Source organism: Nansenia antarctica (assembly GCF_963989245.1).
Source record: "Nansenia antarctica genome assembly, chromosome: 12".
Classification (NCBI taxonomy): Eukaryota; Metazoa; Chordata; class Actinopteri; order Argentiniformes; family Microstomatidae; genus Nansenia; species Nansenia antarctica.
The window spans coordinates 4,455,630-4,475,244 of NC_137682.1; the positions used below are offsets into that span (position 1 = coordinate 4,455,630).

General features: G+C 42.4%; 1 protein-coding gene across 1 annotated transcript in view; it reads left to right on the top strand.

Moving 5' to 3' along the window:
• Window positions 1–18,883, top strand: part of clstn2a (calsyntenin 2a) — a gene marked incomplete at both ends in the record, with an annotated part of 153,423 nt that extends 134,540 nt beyond the window's left edge. The window contains 9 exons of the mRNA XM_080542909.1: window positions 8,124–8,286; window positions 12,717–12,883; window positions 14,140–14,288; window positions 15,415–15,626; window positions 16,131–16,298; window positions 16,583–16,728; window positions 17,103–17,223; window positions 17,326–17,513; window positions 18,653–18,883. Coding sequence (XP_080399035.1) covers window positions 8,124–8,286; window positions 12,717–12,883; window positions 14,140–14,288; window positions 15,415–15,626; window positions 16,131–16,298; window positions 16,583–16,728; window positions 17,103–17,223; window positions 17,326–17,513; window positions 18,653–18,883 — 1,545 coding nt within the window. The remainder of the gene's footprint in view (window positions 1–8,123; window positions 8,287–12,716; window positions 12,884–14,139; window positions 14,289–15,414; window positions 15,627–16,130; window positions 16,299–16,582; window positions 16,729–17,102; window positions 17,224–17,325; window positions 17,514–18,652) is intronic.
• Window positions 18,884–19,615: the final 732 nt, after the last annotated feature.

The window sequence follows — 19,615 nt, forward strand, 5'->3', positions numbered from 1 at the left end:
GGAGAGAGAGAGAGAGAGAGAGAGAGAGAGAGAGAGAGAGAGGGAGGGAGGGAGAGACACACAGAGAGAGAGAGAGAGAGACAGAGAGAGGGAGAGAGAGAGAGAGAGAAAGAGAGTGAGAGAGCCTTTCTTTTAAGGTTCAATCATAAAAAACCTTCCTCCAAAGAGCCTGTTAAAACCAGACCGTTGTTCTTGTCAGTAAAAAGTTATCCTAGATTTATCAGCCCCAAAATCAATCGGGCTCCTTCACTATATATTTGAGTGTCCTTCTCTACTCCCTTCCTTGATGTAATCTCAGATTGAACATAACACAAGCTTTGGATATGAACTATATTATGCTTTTACCCATCCAAACACGTTAGGTCAGTGTTCACTTCAAGGAGAGAAGTGGCGCATTTTCACAGGGCCATTTAGAGAGGGCCATAGAACAGTCAGAACAGTGTACACTCAAAAACAACTAGCAACTAGCAGTAAAGGAGTGACACAGTGATTCAGTGAATGCATTAGAGCCCAGTGATTCACTGCTGCAACCAGGCGCCTCCTCCCCCTCTTCTATTGCACTATAATTTAAATTGAATGTGTATTTCTGTATAATGTCATGTTTGAGTGTAGAATATGTTATATAAAAAAAGTTTGGAAATGTTATTTCAGTCGATTCTTCCTCCCCTTTAATAATACCAATTGGTATTGTGTTCTATATCGTTGGAAAGCCTGATTAGTCACCTTTACAACAAGGTACAACTTGTAAGGATCATGCATTCGTGGAATGAGTAACACAGCTAAACGTGTGGGTAGCGGGCCAATTTTTTTGGGCCAAAATCCCCTGCAATATTCTTCTGTATATACAGTATGTGACCAGTTTTGACATCTTGAATGTTGTTTTTTTGTTTCACACAATAAAAGTGAGTTTTTACAGAATTCAAGGAAAAAGCAGGTTTTATATATATATAAAAAATGTTTTGTGTTGATCCGAAAAATGATCCGATCCGTGACTCAGCAACCGCAACACGATCAGATCTGTGAGTTAGGCGATCCGTTACCCCCCTACTTGCAACGATTCTTGCTATAGTCAAGTCAACCCAAACTCAATAGATATACGCAGACAGTGTTTGATTAACTGTCTTTAACTGTATTAACTGTAATTAACTGTAACTTGCTGTGGTGACGAAGCAAATTCCTATATGTGTAATGCATAGTGGCAATAAACGTTATCTGAATCTGAATCTGAATCTGAATCTGAAATAGAGTCAATTATAAATAAATAAAAATATGCATTGTTATTGTAACTGCCAACCTATAAGGCTCTACAAAACACCAGCCTACAGTATACCTGTATATAAAAGTAATTAAGTGTCATACTTCCCTGTTGGAGCTTTTATCAACCAAAGACTGTAGGCTACTGTAGCTTCTGTAGCCTCCCAGCCTCTCCAAGTGCTGTACTGCCAGAGTTCTGTGGCGTTCATGTGCTGTACTGCCAGAGTTCTGTGGCGTTCATGGGCTGTACTGCCAGAGTTCTGTGGCGTATTGAGAAGCATCACTCTCAACCTCTGCAGAGCCTATTACTGAATCACCTCCATGCCACTGCACTGGCACATAATGGGCTGCCATCAATAATGTAGAGGTACAACAGTGGGCCGTGCCCAGGGTGGGGAGGAACACACCGACTGAATAGAGTAGAGACTCTCTCTCTCTGTCAAACACACACGCACACGCACACACACACACACACACACACACACACACACACACACACACACACACACACACAGTAGGTGTGTACAGTATGTGCCCCGTATAGCAGATCTCAGTATGGACTTTCCATTCCTTTTAAAAGCAGGTTGTTAATTGTACTGTAGATATATATATATATGATAAAACTCACTTTCGGGTAGTTGCCATCTTGGAAATATGCAACCCAATCATAAATATAAGCATTCCAATGTGTTTCTAATAGTCAAAAAAACATAAAATAGACACCAGGTTTGCATGGAATTGCATTTCTAGTTCATTTGGTTCAAAAGTTATAGCCAAAACCTTTTTTTCGGAGGGCGCCATATTAATTTGGCCGCCATGGCGACCCCGGGGGTCGTTGGCTCGGGCGCCCTGGCTAAATCATTAGAGCATATCTGAGCTATATCTGGGCCACATTTGGTGCTTTTGCACAAATCTGCACGAAAATATCCCTAAAGCCCCCAACTAATAGTGATAGAGGAGAGGAGTGCTGACCCAGTTTGCCCCAAGGTTCCAGGTTTTAAGCTCAACTAATAATAATGTGCGTTGTTGCTAGCGAGACATGAAGACCTTGATTATTGTCTCTTTAAATTGTACGTTTTTTTTTTTTTACAATACATCAACATTTTGTCACGCAAAGATATTCACCCAAATTGCACACACACATGCACATACACATGCACACACAAACACACACTCACACGTGAGGAACGCAATGGAGACTGCAGGCTGTTATTACTGCAGGCTGTTATTACTATCAATGCACCTGTTGATCACCATCTCTCACCCATCCCATAACCCATCACTGCCTCATTTTAAGTACCCCTGCTCCACTACCCCGCTATCCCTCACCTCCGCTCTTCCTCACCCCTACCTCCTCCGTCTCTCTCCCCTCTCTCTGACTGTTAGTATTTTAATGCATCTGTATTTGCCAGTGTTTTATTGTTTTAATGTTTGCCTGGTTAAATAAAGGTTAAATAAAAAATTACTGACATAGGCCTACTGATGACTCTGCAGTGGGGCTGAGATCTGCTCTGATGTTCAGTAGTGTGTGCGGAGGACGTGAGCTCCTGTATTAATAGACCCAGTAGGAGGCCTGGGACAGACAAACCCAGGGAGAGACAGGTCTGTTAACTGGACTGGGGAACACACCAACATGTACCTAATCATCACTCAAGATACAATTATGCTAAAGTGCCCATATACAGTAGAGGCTACAGATGAACTCATGCAATAGCCTACAGTACATCAATTCACTTTTTATTACACTCTAGCGTTGAAATTCCCAAATGAAAATGAAAAATATAAAACTCTATTGTTTTACATGACGTTGATCCCGGAGACCGAAATGTTTCTAATCTCCATCATTTGACAGCCCATAAACCTTCCCATGATACCATCTTTTATTTATGTTATTTATTTATTTGTATTTATTATTTATTTTACACTCAGCGCCCCATCATTCACAACCAGGGCTGTAACCATGGTACCTGTTCTACCGCGGTCATGCATGTCCTATGTAGGGGGTTAGAAGGACGTTTCTGGGGGCGCTTAGGTGGCGTAGCGGGTTAAGCGCTGACCATGTAACCGCAGGGTTACCGGTTCGATTCCGGCTGCGGACATATCCTGAATGTCATCCCTTCTCTCTCTCGCTCACCCATCCTTCCTGTCTAAATCTAAAAACAAAAACAAAAACAAATATGAGTGGAAGAAAAAAATAAAGTTTCTTCTCCAGCTCAACAGCTAGAGGCTGCATTTTAGCGCACTCTGAACTACAAATTCATCTTTTGGAGACTTTGCTAATCCCCCTCCCCAAACATTTATAATTCGATAGAATTGATCAGAATTAGTTCATCTTATTTCTAGTGAATCTTGAGCATCTCTCTGCCTCTCTGTCTAGTCCCAGTGCTCCTATTTGCACGTTCACCTCCAACGTTCTTGCATGGAAACTCCCTCCACTATATTTTCAATCCACGTCCACTCTAACCACTGCCGTGCGTTTGATGTCTCCTTCACAAATCTGTGGGTGAGCTACTCCAGTACCAATCTTAAGAGAGAAGCAAGCATCTATACATGCAGAAATAGTCTACCAAAACATATACAAAATATGCCTTAAAAACCTGAAATATAATACAGTATGTCATTACTGGCAAGGAAATTGCGAATGTGACCGATTTAGCTAGCTGGTGATGTTAAATATCTGTAGTGCGACCTTGTTGATACACATTTGCTCCATTTGTGGGTAAGTGAAAGAAGCGCAGGACAGAGAGAGCGAGAAATACCGTCATTAACACGATAAAGCAAGTTGAATGGACAATAGCCTATTTATCCCAAACTTATTTGGAATTTGACTATTCGAATTATGACATAAGATTACAGAGGCTATGGTAGTTACGGACCTGTTCACAACACCATTGGGAGAGCAAAATCACTGGAGAGTGACGTGGCATTTTCCGTTTCCTGCCAAGGACTTGATCGTTTATGAGTGCCCTGAAGAGTGCGTGACAGCGTTCTAGTGGCACCAGCGCTCTATCGCTCCGCTATCCCATCAGCCACTTCACCAACAGTCAGCCAATCTCATGCTTCGGTGAACTTGGTGGCTTTATTGCTGGCTAGCCAAGCTCATACTGTAGGCATAGGAGAAGGATCATTGTCATCTCCTTTTTTCCCTCCTCCTCCTCTCCTCCTTCTTGTCCCCTCCTCTCTCAGCTACCTCTTCTGCAGGGAGTCCGGCGTTGCAGATTTGACAGGAAGTACAGTAGTGTTGTTTAGAACAGTCAGGCAGGCCAGTGTATCATAGAAATGGAATGTGAGGGAAAATAGGACATAGTTGTTCACTATTTTCACAGTTAATATTGTTGCATATAATAATGCAGGTTGTGACGTTAGAATTATAAGGCTCTATCTCCATTTTTGTCAAAATCTAGTTTTTTACATAATCTGATCCATTAGGTGTTTATTAATGCCTGTGTGGTGTTATTTTTAAAATGTTGACATTTTTTAGTTAGTAATTCATCAAATACAAAGGTTCCATCTCACAGAACATAATGGAATGAAAAAACTTTGATGCTCAATATCTCTGAACTGCCCTAAACGGAGATAGAACCTTATCATTCTAAGCTCTCGATGTGTAGAATTATGAGAGAGGCATAGATTTCATACATGGATATACTGTAAGAAGCCAAATGGTGCATTGGATGGCCTCCAGGAACACTCCAGGACATTATGGAGCACTGCTTTAAATGTGGTTGTCCATTCTATACACACTAATTGTATGCAGTGTGTTTGGTGAAAGAAAGCAACGCTCGTATCTACAAGAATCTAGAGAGGAAGTCAAATCATTGATTTAAAAGCAATATGATTCAAAACAGGGATATGAAGCCATTTGGCATTCTGTCAAAGGCATTGGTCTGAACCTTGACAGGGAACAGGTGTTGAGGCAGTTAGCGATTCTGACACCAATCATCTCCTATTGTCGTTTAGATTATCTACATTTGTTTAATTAAGGTTTAAAGTCAGGATTCAATATGTCTACAGTACAAGAGATTAGTGCTGAAATGAGAGCTGGAATTAAAAAACGCATGCCAAAAGCCTTCAGTATATTCTGTGTGTGTGTGTGTGTGTGTGTGTGTGTGTGTGTGTGTGTGTGTGTGTGTGTGTGTGTGTGTGTGTGTGTGTGTGTAACAAACCAAATCCCTTACCTGTCTTGCCAAGATTAATGTGTTTTTCAATAAACAGTGCATTTACTGTAAGTTGTTGAAATATTTTGTGTTCTCACTTTGATAACAGCCACATAATCACTGCCTGCTTTGGGAACTTGGAGGGTGAAAATGACACTTTCACACACAACTCACTTTCCCCTTACCTCAGCTAAACAAAAGTGGCATCTCATTCTGTCTCCTTACTCAATGTCAAGCATGGATGATGAGTTCTGGGCTATGAGTGGTTGATATGAGTGGAGACACTATCGAGTGCGGTTCTCCCTGGAGATACCAGTCAGCTATTGTATTGTGGAGCACTTAATCTCAGCCAGATGTTGTGTTACGGCATACCGACATGCTTGCACTTGTGTCTGTCCGTGTGTGAGCTGAGCGCCGTATTTGTGTTTACCCGGCAGCAGCACAACCAACACACAGTGCCAACTCATGCTGATTAAAGAAAACAGCATTTTAATGATGTCCCAAGCTCGTGAGCATGAAAGGCATCCTCCTCCGTGGGAGAAGGGAAGGAGTTGTCTCCACCTGACTGCACCGTGCACAGAGTGGTGATTGTTGTTCAAGGCTGAGTGATAATCATCTGTATGGATGGAATGATAAACCCCGCGGAGCACTCGCATCAAACAACACAGTTTTGCTAGTGTGACCCGAATGGGTTCAAACCCGGTGCGATAACACTATGACCTTGTCAGAATGCTCATACTGCAGCCTACTGATTAGTACAAGTGTATACTGCATACTGTATTCTACTATTACGTAGTAGGCCATACTGTCTAGTAAAAAAATGTATGCAAGAAGCAATAATTTCAACATACTGAGAATGTCATATGTATTGTCTGTAACTCAATCATTTTGTTCATAGTACCGGTAGTTGAATTTCAGTTTCACTACTGCCCACCCCACTCCCTTACCAGCCCACACCCTCCCTTACTGGCTTCATTGAATTGGGGGACTAAAATCTGAAAGGACTTACTGAAAAGTATGCAGTGAATTAATACTACAGTACAAGGAAAGCCAAATCTAGTATGACTGTATCCTGGCATTTTATACATACACAATTTCACATCCTGCATGCTGAAAACGCCTACTAAAGGGGTTGGAGTGTGAGCATTCAGACACTTTACACCTACAGCCTATGTAAGCTAAACCACCTCCGTAGCACAAGGGCCCTTGCATGGGAGAAAATACACACAGCCCTAGATGCTAACACAGCTTGGCAGTATCTTTCACATGTCTCAAACACAATAACGACTCTCAACCTATTAAAAGTTGTACATTTAAAAAACACAGAACACAAGTAAAAACAACAAAACATTGGCAGCTTAAATGTCTCACTGTGGTAAGACATTCAACTGATATTGACACACCTATTTAAAATGGCTGGGGTGTCCCCCGATTGCATGGTGGATGTCTTTAGCGAAGGGCCCCCGCCGTATCTTCATCTCAACCACGTTCATTTTGATTGGCTGGTGGTTGACTGAGTAATTTGCTGTGCTGTTAGATATGACAGCTTTAAATTATGTCTGGGAAAAGACAACAAAGGTTTTCCAATCAGAGAGAGTTTGGGCTTGATTAGAAAGTTGACAATCCTTTGACTCGTTGCTCCTAAATCCATGTTCCCTTAATGAGAGATTCATTAGACTTAAACTCAATTAATATTAATGACTCTGAGACATAGTATAAATTATCAAGAGAGAAGCAGAGGAATCCAAATGATTTTTTATGTGTATTTCATTAGAAGCTCGGTACAGTATGGGTAACGGCCAAACAAGTGTCTTTTGGTTTTGGCTTTGTAATAATCGTAAAATAAGTCATCTGATTATTACAAAGCCAAGCCAAAAGACACTTGTTTGGCCGATAATTTAGCTTGGCTGATAATTTATGAGACTATGTCTCAGAGTAATTGTTAAAGTCATCTGTTAGGTCAGTTGGACCTTTACATTAAGTACATATAGTCATTGATTCTTGAAGAATATAACTTATGAGCTTAGTTCAACTGCCTTACCTCATCAGAACCTAACCTAAAATATAAGCTTGTTTTACTCTGAACTGTAAACAAGCACTGTATAGCTTCAAAACATGGATCTTAAGGATGATCAACCTTGGCATCTATTCGGTTGTTAAGACTGACGTCAAATGTGACGTTAAGCAATTTCCGGGTCCAAACCAGAAATTCCCCGCACCAGAGTACCAGTGTACTACAGCGGTAGAATGACAGTTCAATCGTTTTTTAGACTCGGATCTATTCATACAACAAGGGACACAGCACTTTCCCGTTTTTCCCATATTTGTCAACGTCTTTGAGCCTCGGAAAAGCGCTATATAAGTATAATGAATTATTATTATTACTGAGGCATTTCGAAGACAGCGCCTCAGCCAACGTTGGACCCGGAAACACGTCACGACTTAACAACCGAATAGCTCTGTCTGTGAAGTTGAGTTGGTTACATTTCTCCAGCCCCATCCCTCAGCTGTTTACCACAACAGTGGCGGGGACTGGGGAGCCTTCTTCTTTGTTGTTGTTTGAATTACAGATTGCACCTTTATGTACATTTTTTCAGTGTGGCCAAAGAGGGCAGCAAAGCTCAAAGCTTACATGCTACACCTTTAAGAAAACAAAAGTATACTATCTGCACAGAAATGCAATACTAACGGAGTGCACTTTGTGTTCTATAGATCTGCGACAAGGAGTGGCACTACTACGTGATCAACGTGGAATTCCCGGCTGTCACACTCTTCGTCGACGGGGTGACCTACGAACCCTACCTGGTGACAGACGATTGGCCCATCCACCCGTCGCAGATAGACACCCAGCTGACAGTGGGCGCCTGCTGGCAAGGTCATTATTGGTTCGGGGGTGTGGCAGGAGGAGAGGGAAAGAGTGTGTGGTGTGGTACAGTGTGTGTGTGTGTGTGTGTGTGTGTGTGTGTGTGTGTGTGTGTGTGTTGTGGGAACCCGCTCACTTGACCGGAGTAAAAGTACACACACAGAGCTGGAGAGAAGAGGAGACGGAGGTCACTTTTTGGCGCATATTTATTCCTCTCTTAGGAGTCGGGCCCCCGCCCACTCAGGAGGACGGCGTAGCCTTAACAAAACGTGACGTTAGAATTATAAGGTTCTATTTCCATTTTTGTCAAAATTGAGTTTTTGACATAATCTGATCCATTAGGTGTTTATTAATGCCTGTGTGGTGTTATTTTTAAAATGTTGACATTTTTGAGTTAGTAATTAATAAAAATACAAAGGTTCCATCTCACAAAACATAATGGAATGTAAAAACATTGACGGTCAATATCTCTGAACTACCCTAAACGGAGATAGAACCTTATCATTCTAAGCCCACGAAAAGTCAATGTTCAACACTTTAAAGACTAAAACTCAGGAATCAAAAAGTCAAGTAATAGGGCGGAAGGGGCGATGTCTCACTCATCAGGGGCAGAAGGAATAACTCATTCAGTTTAAACGGCCAAAAAAGGATAATGTAGATGTCCCTCTACTGGAGGGGGCTGTCGCTAGGCAGGGGGGATCCGTCCGTTGAGGAAAGGGGGGTGGGGTTCCGCAATCATTTCCAGTATGGCCACGGTTGTTTTACCAAAACCTGCACAACACCCGCCTCAATAATTGATTGAATATTTAAAAATGATATATTTATATTTCATAATGTACTCCATCATGTCAGTACTCCTCAGTACCCCAGTCGATGAGAGTGAATAAACAATCCCAACCTTAAGACTAAAGAGATAACGTGAGTGTAAAAAATCTACATTATTGACATGAAAGTGGAATCATGCTTGTAGATGTGGCGCCCAGGGAGGGGGGCTGTGTTTGGGGCCTGGGGCTACAGCAGAAGAGATTCTTTTCTCAAATCGAATGGGCTTCAAGCTCGCAACATCAAACAGGAAACACAATCTGTCAATTCCAGCAGCTTGGAAAAAGCGAGCGGGCCTAATGATCACATTTGAATGAAGAAATAACTCTTTAACATGGCTTTTATGATCAAAATAGTTCTATAAATGTGTTTGCTGTGGGGGAAGAGAGAGTGGGGGGAGTGGAGAGTGGTCTCGCTACGGCTAAATCTCATGAGCCCTGCTTGCGGGCGTCGAGGCGCCCTAAGTCTCTGGCATTTAGGTGTCATTTGAATTTCTTTTCATCAAGCACGCGATTGCAATATTCTCTTTTTTCCTTTTTTTCCTGCCCCCTCTCTCTCTTTCCATGAATCTGTGATTGTGTGAGAAAGCCCAGAAGAAGGGATTAGCCAGCCTGAATGGAGGACAAGTTCGCCTGCTATTACACCCCAATGAAGCCTCTGTAAGCTTCACTAAGCCGCAACTGATAACTTTGCAGGCCATTAGCGAACAGGATTGCCTTTCAACATCTCTAATTCCACCCCCACCCCCCCTCTGCCCACCCTCCACAAAATCAACAACATAATGACGAAACACACAGAATGAATGTTGCCCGAGACTAAATTTGTGTTCCCCAAAGCAAAGCAAGATCTGTGCACCTCATTATTTTTATTTTTTTAATATATTATTTATTTTCTTTGGGAAATGTGTTTATTGCTCCGAACTGTGTTCATTTCTTTTATGTATAACAGGCATTATTACTTACTGTAGGCTATTTGGAGGGGGGGGGGGGAAACGTTGCTGACCTTAATGGCATGTTCTGCCTAGCTTCAACCCATACCACTACCGTTGCCCTGCTCTAGTCTCCTAATACAGCCCTATGATAAGCATTACATTTTACATTTACATTTTGGACATTCAGCAGACGCCTTTATCTAAAGCGTCTTACAACTAGTAAGTGTAATGTGTAGTGAATCATCTATCAGTCATCTAAGAAAAACAAAACAAATCTATGCTAGGACCACTGTGTAGTCAAAATGTCGTCTGAAGACACAAGTCTAGACATGAGTCTTCAGTCTACGGGGGAAGATAGGTAGTGTATAAATACTACAGTGTATCAACCCCCTCCCTCAATCTGGCACACTCTGGCTGTACAAATCAAACACACATTTTATAGTGCAATGCAGAAAGCCACTTTCTACAGTTGATTGAATACCAGCCGTAGTCAAAATAATTGTGTCTGTATTTCACTGTCAGTATTTAATAATTGTCTTATGTCAAATGTCATATAATGATGGGCCATTTTATCCTATAGATAAATCTGTTAACAGTATATTGCTTAAATGTTAACAACCCTACAGCTATAAACATTCTGTAGAACTACAGGTCTGCTGAATGAAACGCCATGCTAGCACTGAAGACTGAAGACCAATATATGGTGTATATATATATATATATATATATATATATATATATATATATATATATACGGTACATGTGGGAATACGGTACATGTGGGAAAACTAGGGTTAGGGTTAGGTGCTAGGGTGACTTGGTACATGCTGGCATGTCTAACCCTAACCCTAACCTTAACCCTACCCCTAATCCTAACCCTAACCCTAACCGTAGCACCCTAGCACCTAACCCTAACCCTAGTTTTTCCACATGATTGATTGATTGATTGATTGATTGATTATACTTTAATGTTCCCGAGGGGAAACTTGTCTTGGGCATGGTACTTTCATGTACCGTATTCCCACATGTACCATAACATATACAGTACATATATATATACATGTTACTGTTCACGTTTTCCCCTTTAAACCGAAATCAAGATGAATATACTCGTGCTCTGTGCTTCACTGGCATAACACTTAATTGATAACATCTGTCAGGGAAGATTATATAAATGTATAAATGTGGAGCAATTAGTGCTCAAGTATGTCACAGGGAGATACAGCTAGCAGGGACTGTGTTAGCACATTAGTGCTGGAGGTCACAAGAGGAAAACATACGTCTGATGAAGACGACAGCGTTCTCATTTATAGGGCCCATGTACTGTATGTCCCCAATCCACTGAGCTGAAGTTTAAAGAAAATTAAGAAAATTAAATGACGAGTAACAGTAGTGTGTTGCTTTGCAAGCATAATTATGTGGCAAAATCTACTGGTGTATACTGTAGTTACGTTATCATTTTAAAATTAGGAGTATTTCCTTTTTTTTTTTTTTTCCTAACACCAGGGGAGCCACCCCTCCTAAATTTCGTTGTTTGGTACCTGTACTATAGCAATGACAATAAAGACCATTCATTCATTCATTCATAACCATCCGACCATCCGCTTAGAAAAAGAATCTGCCCCAGGTAGTTTCCTATCCCTGCTATATGGCAACTTTGACACGCTAGAGTTCTTGATGATGACATGAGGCCTCGTTCCCTGTAATGTGGAGTAGAGCAAGAGTGAGCAAGAGCCAAGCGAAGGCCTTCCATTTCCCCTTCCCTTTTAGGTGTTCACTCAGTTGTGAGTTAAGGCCATATAGTCATATCCCTAGAAATAATACATTATATCCCGAGCACTTCCCTAAATGGATTGTGATTATATGGGGGACAACACCATGTAGTCACCCTTTTTAATCTTCTGTCATTTGAGCATGGGGCATAAATCAAATGTTGTGTGTGAATTACTGCCACCTGCCTGTGTTGTGGTGTCAGCTCGGCTCATATCAACACAGCTCCAGTGTTGCAGGTTAGCTTACTGACGGCAATAGATGGCATAATGCCACTGAAAATGTCTATGGTAAATGTGCACTGTGTTGGTGATCTGACTGAGGTCCATTCTCTCCATGGTGCTGAATTCACCTATCTTTACAGGGCTTGACCTCAGGCACTGTCCAGTGCTGATTTCAATAACAGGGTATCCGCGGTGTCTTGAAAAGTATTACAAGTTGATCAATCAATTTTGGGAAAATCAAGACCCTTAATAAGTATTAAAAAGTCTTCTCACGATTTTATGAGGTCTTGAATTTTGTAGGTATTTTTCTGAATTAGACTCTGTCCAAAGAGTTTGAGTCCTAAAAACTTTTAGTAAAAGTTCGTGAATTTATTAGTTTTATTAAAAAAAACAAAGATGAACCGGAAATTCTGTTGTATGATAGAGGTCTAGTCTATTGCAAACTAAAACTGTTAAGTTAAAGGTGTCACTGATGTAAACGGTTACAGCTCGAAGTGGCTGGGTGAGGTCTGGAAAAATATTGACACAGTCTTTAAAAAGTCTTAGAAAGGTATTTAAATTAACCTCAAGATTCCTGTATATACCCTGAGTAGGTAACATAGACACGGCTGTTCTAGTGTCAACTGTCACTTTCAAATTAGCCTCAAGATTCCTGTATATACCCTGAATCATCTTTCTGTGCTCCCGCTCCTCAGGTGGGGAGGTGTTAACCCCTCGCTTCACCCAGTACTTCCGGGGCAGCCTGTCAGGACTGACCATCCGGCCGGGCAGAATCGAGACTCAGAAAGTCATCTCCTGTCTGCAGGCCTGCAAGGAGGGCCTGGACATCAACTCTCTAGAGAGCCTGGGCAAGGACATCAAGGTGACAGTTCCTCTTAATTTAATTAATTAATTAATTTAATTAATTTTGCCATTTAGCAGACACTTTTATCCAAAGCGACTTACAATTACGAATTACAGGGACATTCCCCCTGGAGTAACTGAGGGCTAAGTGCCTTACCCAAGGGCACACTAGTAGTGGTGTGGCTTCAGGCGGGATTTGAACTCACAACCTTCCGATCCCAAGTCCAACTCACTATCCACTAGACCACCACTACCCCTCCACTAGACCACCACTACCCCTCTTAGCGACAGACACACACACACACACACACACACACACACACACACACACACACACACACACACACACACACACACACACACACACACACACACACACACACACACACACACACACACACACACACACACACACACACACACACACACACACACAGCATGAGCTATACATGCAGCAGGCATATTTATGCATCAACACACACAGGGGGCTACCGTAAAAACGTTTAAGCAAATAAGCACCTGTCCTTAATAAAACACCAGGTCACTCCAAAGGTTACTATGAGGTGAAAGTAGAGATTCTCAGCTTTTATTCTATTACATGCAATAACTTAAGTCTGCAACGTGTCGACCCCACCAGACGTTTGATGTCTTCTCTGATGATGCTTTGCCAGTACACTGCACTGTAGCCATCTTCAGTGGTTGTTTGTTTTGAGGTATTTCTGCCTAAAATATTATAATCAGGAAATGCTAAATGTTAAATTAAATCTAATTTAAATCTAATTAAATCTGAAGTTTGACTTGGCCAGTCAAGAACCTTAAACTTTTTGTTTCTATGGCAATAAAATGTGCATACGTTACACATGTTACTTTTTATGCACAGTCCCTCTTTGCATTGCAAATACCATCGTATAAAAGCGGAGAATCTCTGCTGTAACCCAACCCCACATACAACCCCACATACTGGATGCATAGAAACCATCACTCTTTTACACATTTCAACCGTAGACATTTGATGCCCTTTTGTATTGATATGTTGATTTGTGTGTGTGTGTGTGTGTGTGTGTGTGTGTGCGTGTGTGTGTGTCTGTGCGTGTGTGTGTGTGTGTGTGTGCGTGTGCATGTGTGTGTGCGTGTGTGTGTGTGTGTGTGTCTGTGTGTGTGTGCGTGTGCGTGTGCGTGTGCGTGTGCGTGTGTGTGTGTGTGTGCTTGTGCCTGTGCCTGTGCCTGCGCGTGTGTGTGTGTGCGTGCGTGCGTGTGCGTGTGTGCATTCCACAGTTCCATTTTAACCCAGCCCAGTCTGTGCTGGTGATGGAGGGAGAGGACCTGGAGAGCATCAACACGGCCATGACCAAGGTGTCCTACATCAACTCACGCCAGTTCCCCACGTCTGGACTGAGGAGGCTACATATCACCACCACTGTACAGTAAGTAAATGGACTGTACTTATATAGCGCCTTTTTTGCTGCTCCAAAGCGCTTTACAACGGCCTCTCATTCACCCATTCACACACACATTCACACACCAATGGCGGCAAGCTGCCGTGCAAGGCGCTGGCCCGCTCACTGGGAGCAATTTTGGGGTTCAGTGTCTTGCCCAAGGACACACAGCCGGGGCTCGAACCGCCGATCTGCCAACCTTGTGATCATTAGGCGTCGACTCTACCTCCTGCACCCAAGTATACAGTGGTGATCTTGAAATATAAAGAAACCATAGTTTCACCTTACTACCACACACGTGCATGCACATGTTGTAATTCATTCGATTAATCGTTCCCGAGGGGTCAAAGTCGATTTTTAACAGTTGGACTGCTAAACATTTTTTCCCATTCAAATAAACATAAATTAAGGGACATAACTTAATGTCGGTTCTGTAGCACTATTAGTGGTTGTTTTTGTGTTAGTCATGCACAGAAAAACAATATACACAATACACAAGCATAATTAATATAGTTAGTTACAGTAATTATTATTATTATTATAGTGATTGTAAATGTATTTAGCACTCAGTTAGGCCCTAAAGCTTAGGTTTACATACTAACGGCAGATTAATATAATGAAAGAAAAATGTAAAATGTAGCCTATAGATGAATTGCAAGTAAGGGAGAAAAAGCCCAAAAAAAAAGCAAAAAAAAGCAAAGACAGACAGCAAGTCAGCCTGCCAGCCAGCTAATGTGAACAGCGCTACATTACACTAATGATCAACATTCCCCGTCCTGCCCTCTGACAGGAGGATCCCTGCCACAGCACATTGGCTTTCATAGCACTCTTTCATCTCATCATCAGCCGCAGTGTTGTAGGAGGCAACTGGAGCTTAGCAAACAGCAGTGTGTGTGTGTGTGTGTGTGTGTGTGCTAGACAGACACACACACACACACACATAGGCAGACACACAAAGGCAGACACACATACATACATACACACATCCTATTAGTTAGTTAGCAAGAACAAGGGAGCTCGATACATGTTTCATTTAGGACATTTAGAATTAAACTGGCCCAAATATTGTTCTGTGTGTGTGTGTGTGTGTATGTGTGTGTGTGTGTGTGTTCAGGTGTTTTGGGGAGGACACGTGCATCTCCATCCCAGACATAACGGCAGTAGTAATGGTCCTTCCGCCGAGCGAGCCGCGGATCACCATCGCCGGCTTGGATCGACTCGTCAGGCCTGCCGCTGACCTCCGCGCAGCCACGGGTCTGGCACCCTTCAAGGAGCTCCGCATCACCAGCACCGTAACCAAGAGCGACACAGCACCATACAGCACAGGTGGGTTTGGTGGCCATGGTTACCATGGATTTGTTATAGCTAGCGTGATATTATCACAACGTGACACAGCTCGCAGATTGGAGGGGGTCGAGCACTTGTATAAAACACTGGTACAGTTACAAAGCAAGAGTGTGCCTTAGGTGTGTGTGTGTGTGTGTGTGTGAAAATTATCACTTTCAATGTTGACTTGATTGCAAGACAAGACAACATTTCATGTTGCCCCAGCCCAGTGTATTGAAGTCTTATCAAATCAAATTTTATTTGTATAGCGCATGTCTTACAAGATGCAACTCAATGCGCTTCACACAATGAACATTTTCAGTCAATCAGTCAATCAATCAATCAATACTGACAGAGCCGCAAGCAGGCAAAAGTAAAAACCTGTACACTATGTAGCCAGGAAAAATTCCCTTGCAGCCCTCTACACATACAGCGACTACTAGCCAGTTTGCCTACCAGTACCCAGCGGTGGGCCCCACTTATGATTCCTGTGTGTGTTTCTAGCCCATAGACCTGGTGTTCTGGAGGTGATGCACAACCTGGATTACTGTGACGTCCTGGTCATCGGGGAGGAGCTCAACCCAGAGCACGAGAGCCTGGAGATTCACCACAGCTCCTTGTTGGGGAAACACCTGGACGCCACCAACTCCACCTCCGGCATCTCCATATATGGTAGGTTCCATTAACTCTACCATTAACTACCCATGACATCACCATACGGGTATGTATGTACCATTAACTCTACATAACCCTATATTGTATTTGTGACCTTGCGATCATTAGACACCGGCTCTACCTCCTGAGCCACAGCCACCCACCCATGACTCATGACTACCCAGGGTTCATTGCTGCCATGTCTCTGCTGTCCCCCCCAGGTGTTGACTCCATGGTGCACTATGACTCATGACTACACTACCCAGGGTTCATTGCTGCCATGTCTCTGCCCCCCCCCCCAGGTGTTGACTCCATGGTGCACTATGAACAGACCCTCAGGCAGGTGAGGTACAGGAACTGGCACCCGGCGACCCTGACCGACCGGAGGTTCCGTCTCACCTGCTCGGAACTCAACGGCCGCTACACCAGCAACGAGTTCAACCTGGAGGTCAGGGGTCACACCGACACACCGTTGCCCCGTCTGTCATGTTGCACATACTTAAGACTCTCTCTCCTTTTATCTTCCTCTTTCCCACTTCTCCTTTAATGTCACTTAGTCTCTCCTTCTCAGCTTTCTTCATTCTCTCTCTTCCCCCCCTCATTCATTCAGCCACAATTCAGCTTGGTCTCTATAGGCCAATGCACACGGCCGATGAATGAATGAATGAATGAATGTGAATGGAGAATCGAATGTTGTCGTGTGACAATATCGCATCGCACGCCGTGTGCATTGTCTCATTGAGATGCATTCAAAACAATGGAATCGAATTCGGCGGTGTGACAAAATCGTAAAATATATAATATTTTTTACCCACCCCTCAGGTAAGCGCTCTCCACAACTCTGCGCCTGTGGAGCATGTCAATCACATGGCCGCCCAATCCCAGTATCTTCGGCCTGTGCATCATCCACTCATGGTACACACGCTCAACTCCCACATCTCAGGTAAGAGCCCTCTTAGGTCAGTGCAGAAGGGAAAGTTGAAACTATTTTGTATTTCTGAACTGTGAAACTAATCCTTTTAAAACCTAATATATCTTCACACAGGCACACCTCCAATAGCCACGGTGGTGATAGTGATATGTATCGCTGCTCTAGTGGTCATAGTGGTGCTGGGTATCTACCGGATCCACACCACCCACCAGGACAGCTCGAAGGATGAGGAAGTTGGGACGAAGGACCCAGAGACGGACTGGGAGGACTCCACCCTCACCATCACTGTCAATCCTATGGAGGTAAGATGTGGCCACAATCCACTGGACACAAGTCAACCCCCAAACCAGGCACCAGGAGTAGATCAACAGTATAGATGTAGAGTAGATCTAGTTTTCATTTCGTACCACTTTGTACTTTTCTTTGGATCCATATATAACCTAAATTATAAAGAAATTAGTGCAGGTGCAAAAATAAGTGAACCTCTTCAGTCGATAGCTTGTAGCACCTCCATTAGCAGCGATAAGTCTCGTTTAGCGTCTCGTTTAGCCACTAATCAGTCTCTGACATCTGTTTTGAGGTATTTTTGCCTCCTCCTTACAGAAGTGAGCCATTTGAGTGAGGTTTGAGGGGTGTCTGGCATGAACTGCCCACTTCAGGTCCTGCCACAGCATCTCTATTGGATTTAGGTCAGAATCTGACTTGGCCAATCCAAAACACAAATCTTCTTTATCCTGAGCCAGAATCTTTGGTCGATTTGTTTGAATGCTTTGGGTCGTTGTCTTGTTGAAAGACCCATTTTCAGCCCAGCTTTAGCTCCTTGACTGATGGCTTGAAGTTCTGTTAAAAACTCTCCTGGTATACCTAAAGATTCATGGATCCCTTAACACTAGAACAGCCGTGCCTTTTTTACCTACTAAAAGAGCCGCCTGAGGGGTCAAACCCCCTCTTCACAGTCCTCTGAGACCTCCTTTCCTTTCGGCATGGTGTGTTTTTCATTCAACTGAATGGATAACACAAAACTGACCAGGTATCTTATTATGATTATTTATCCCACCCGAACTCTTTCCTAAAGATCTCTACTTCAACTGGTTCATTTGGTACCCAATTATGTATCTACCAGATTCTACTGACCTACTTGATTTAACCAAGGCAACTTGGGGTTCACTTATTTTTGCACCTGCACTAATTTCTTTATAATTTAGTTTTCCTACTACACGCATGATTCCCTCTAAACCAACATATGGAATTTGTAAATATAAATTAATAATAATACATATAATCCTGTTATGTCTGATAAAAAAGACTGGTTCTGATTAAATAAAGATTTCATGGTCAAAACAAAATAAATCTATAATTGCACAAGGGGTTCACATACTTTCAAGCAGCACTGTATAACATTCTAGTGTTTAACTTTTGTACATTCTGTCATGTTCCATAGAACATCAAAGAGGCTCAGGCCATGGAAGAAGTACGAGAGGAAATGCATGAGAAAGAGGAGGAGGAGGAGGAGGAGGATGAAGAGGGGGATGAACAGGTGGATGACATCACGAGTGCAGAGTCAGATGACAGCGATGAAGAGGAGGAGGAAGAGGAGGAGGAGAGAGACATGAAGAGGGAGAACAAGAAGAAGAGCAAGCTGGATTCGGACAGCTCTTCGATAACATATTGATCTCTCTTTCTCACACACAGTCACACACAAAGTCATAAATCCCTGCTGAAAATCTGTTAAAAAAATGTCTCAAGTTCCCATTTTTGTGTCCATTTTTTATGACATATTGCCCTCTGCTGGTCAAAGTAAAAAATACATCTATAAGTGATGATTTATAATGATTTGCAATGATTTATACAACACTTAGTAGTATTTTGCATTGGATATGTTATGAGACAATGTTTCATTTGAAATCTTGGAAATATGTTTATTTTAGATCATTTGAGGGACACTAACAAATTGTCATTAACAACATAATACAGGACAGGATCTTTCTTTCTGTCTGCCTGGTTCTATTCATTCGGCATATGAAAAAGAGAGAAAAGTACCTATACGTTTTTATAAATCCTCCTTGTGTACATAGCAGGTGGAGTAGTCGAACGATCACTCACTGTCTCACACCTACGTCTTCCTAAACTTGCAGACGTACTTGCATATCAGGGGCAGGACACTTTGGATATAAATTGCCCCTAAGCACAGATATACACTGAACAAAAATATAAACACTTTTGTTTTTGCTCAAATTTTGAGTTGAAATCAAAGACCTAAGACTTTTTCTATGTACATAAAAGGCCTATTTCTCTAAAATTGTGTTCACAAATTTGTTTAAATCTGTGAGCACATCTCCTTTGCCGATGATTATTGCACAGATGTGGCTTAGGCTGGTCACAATAAAAGGCCACTCTAAAATGT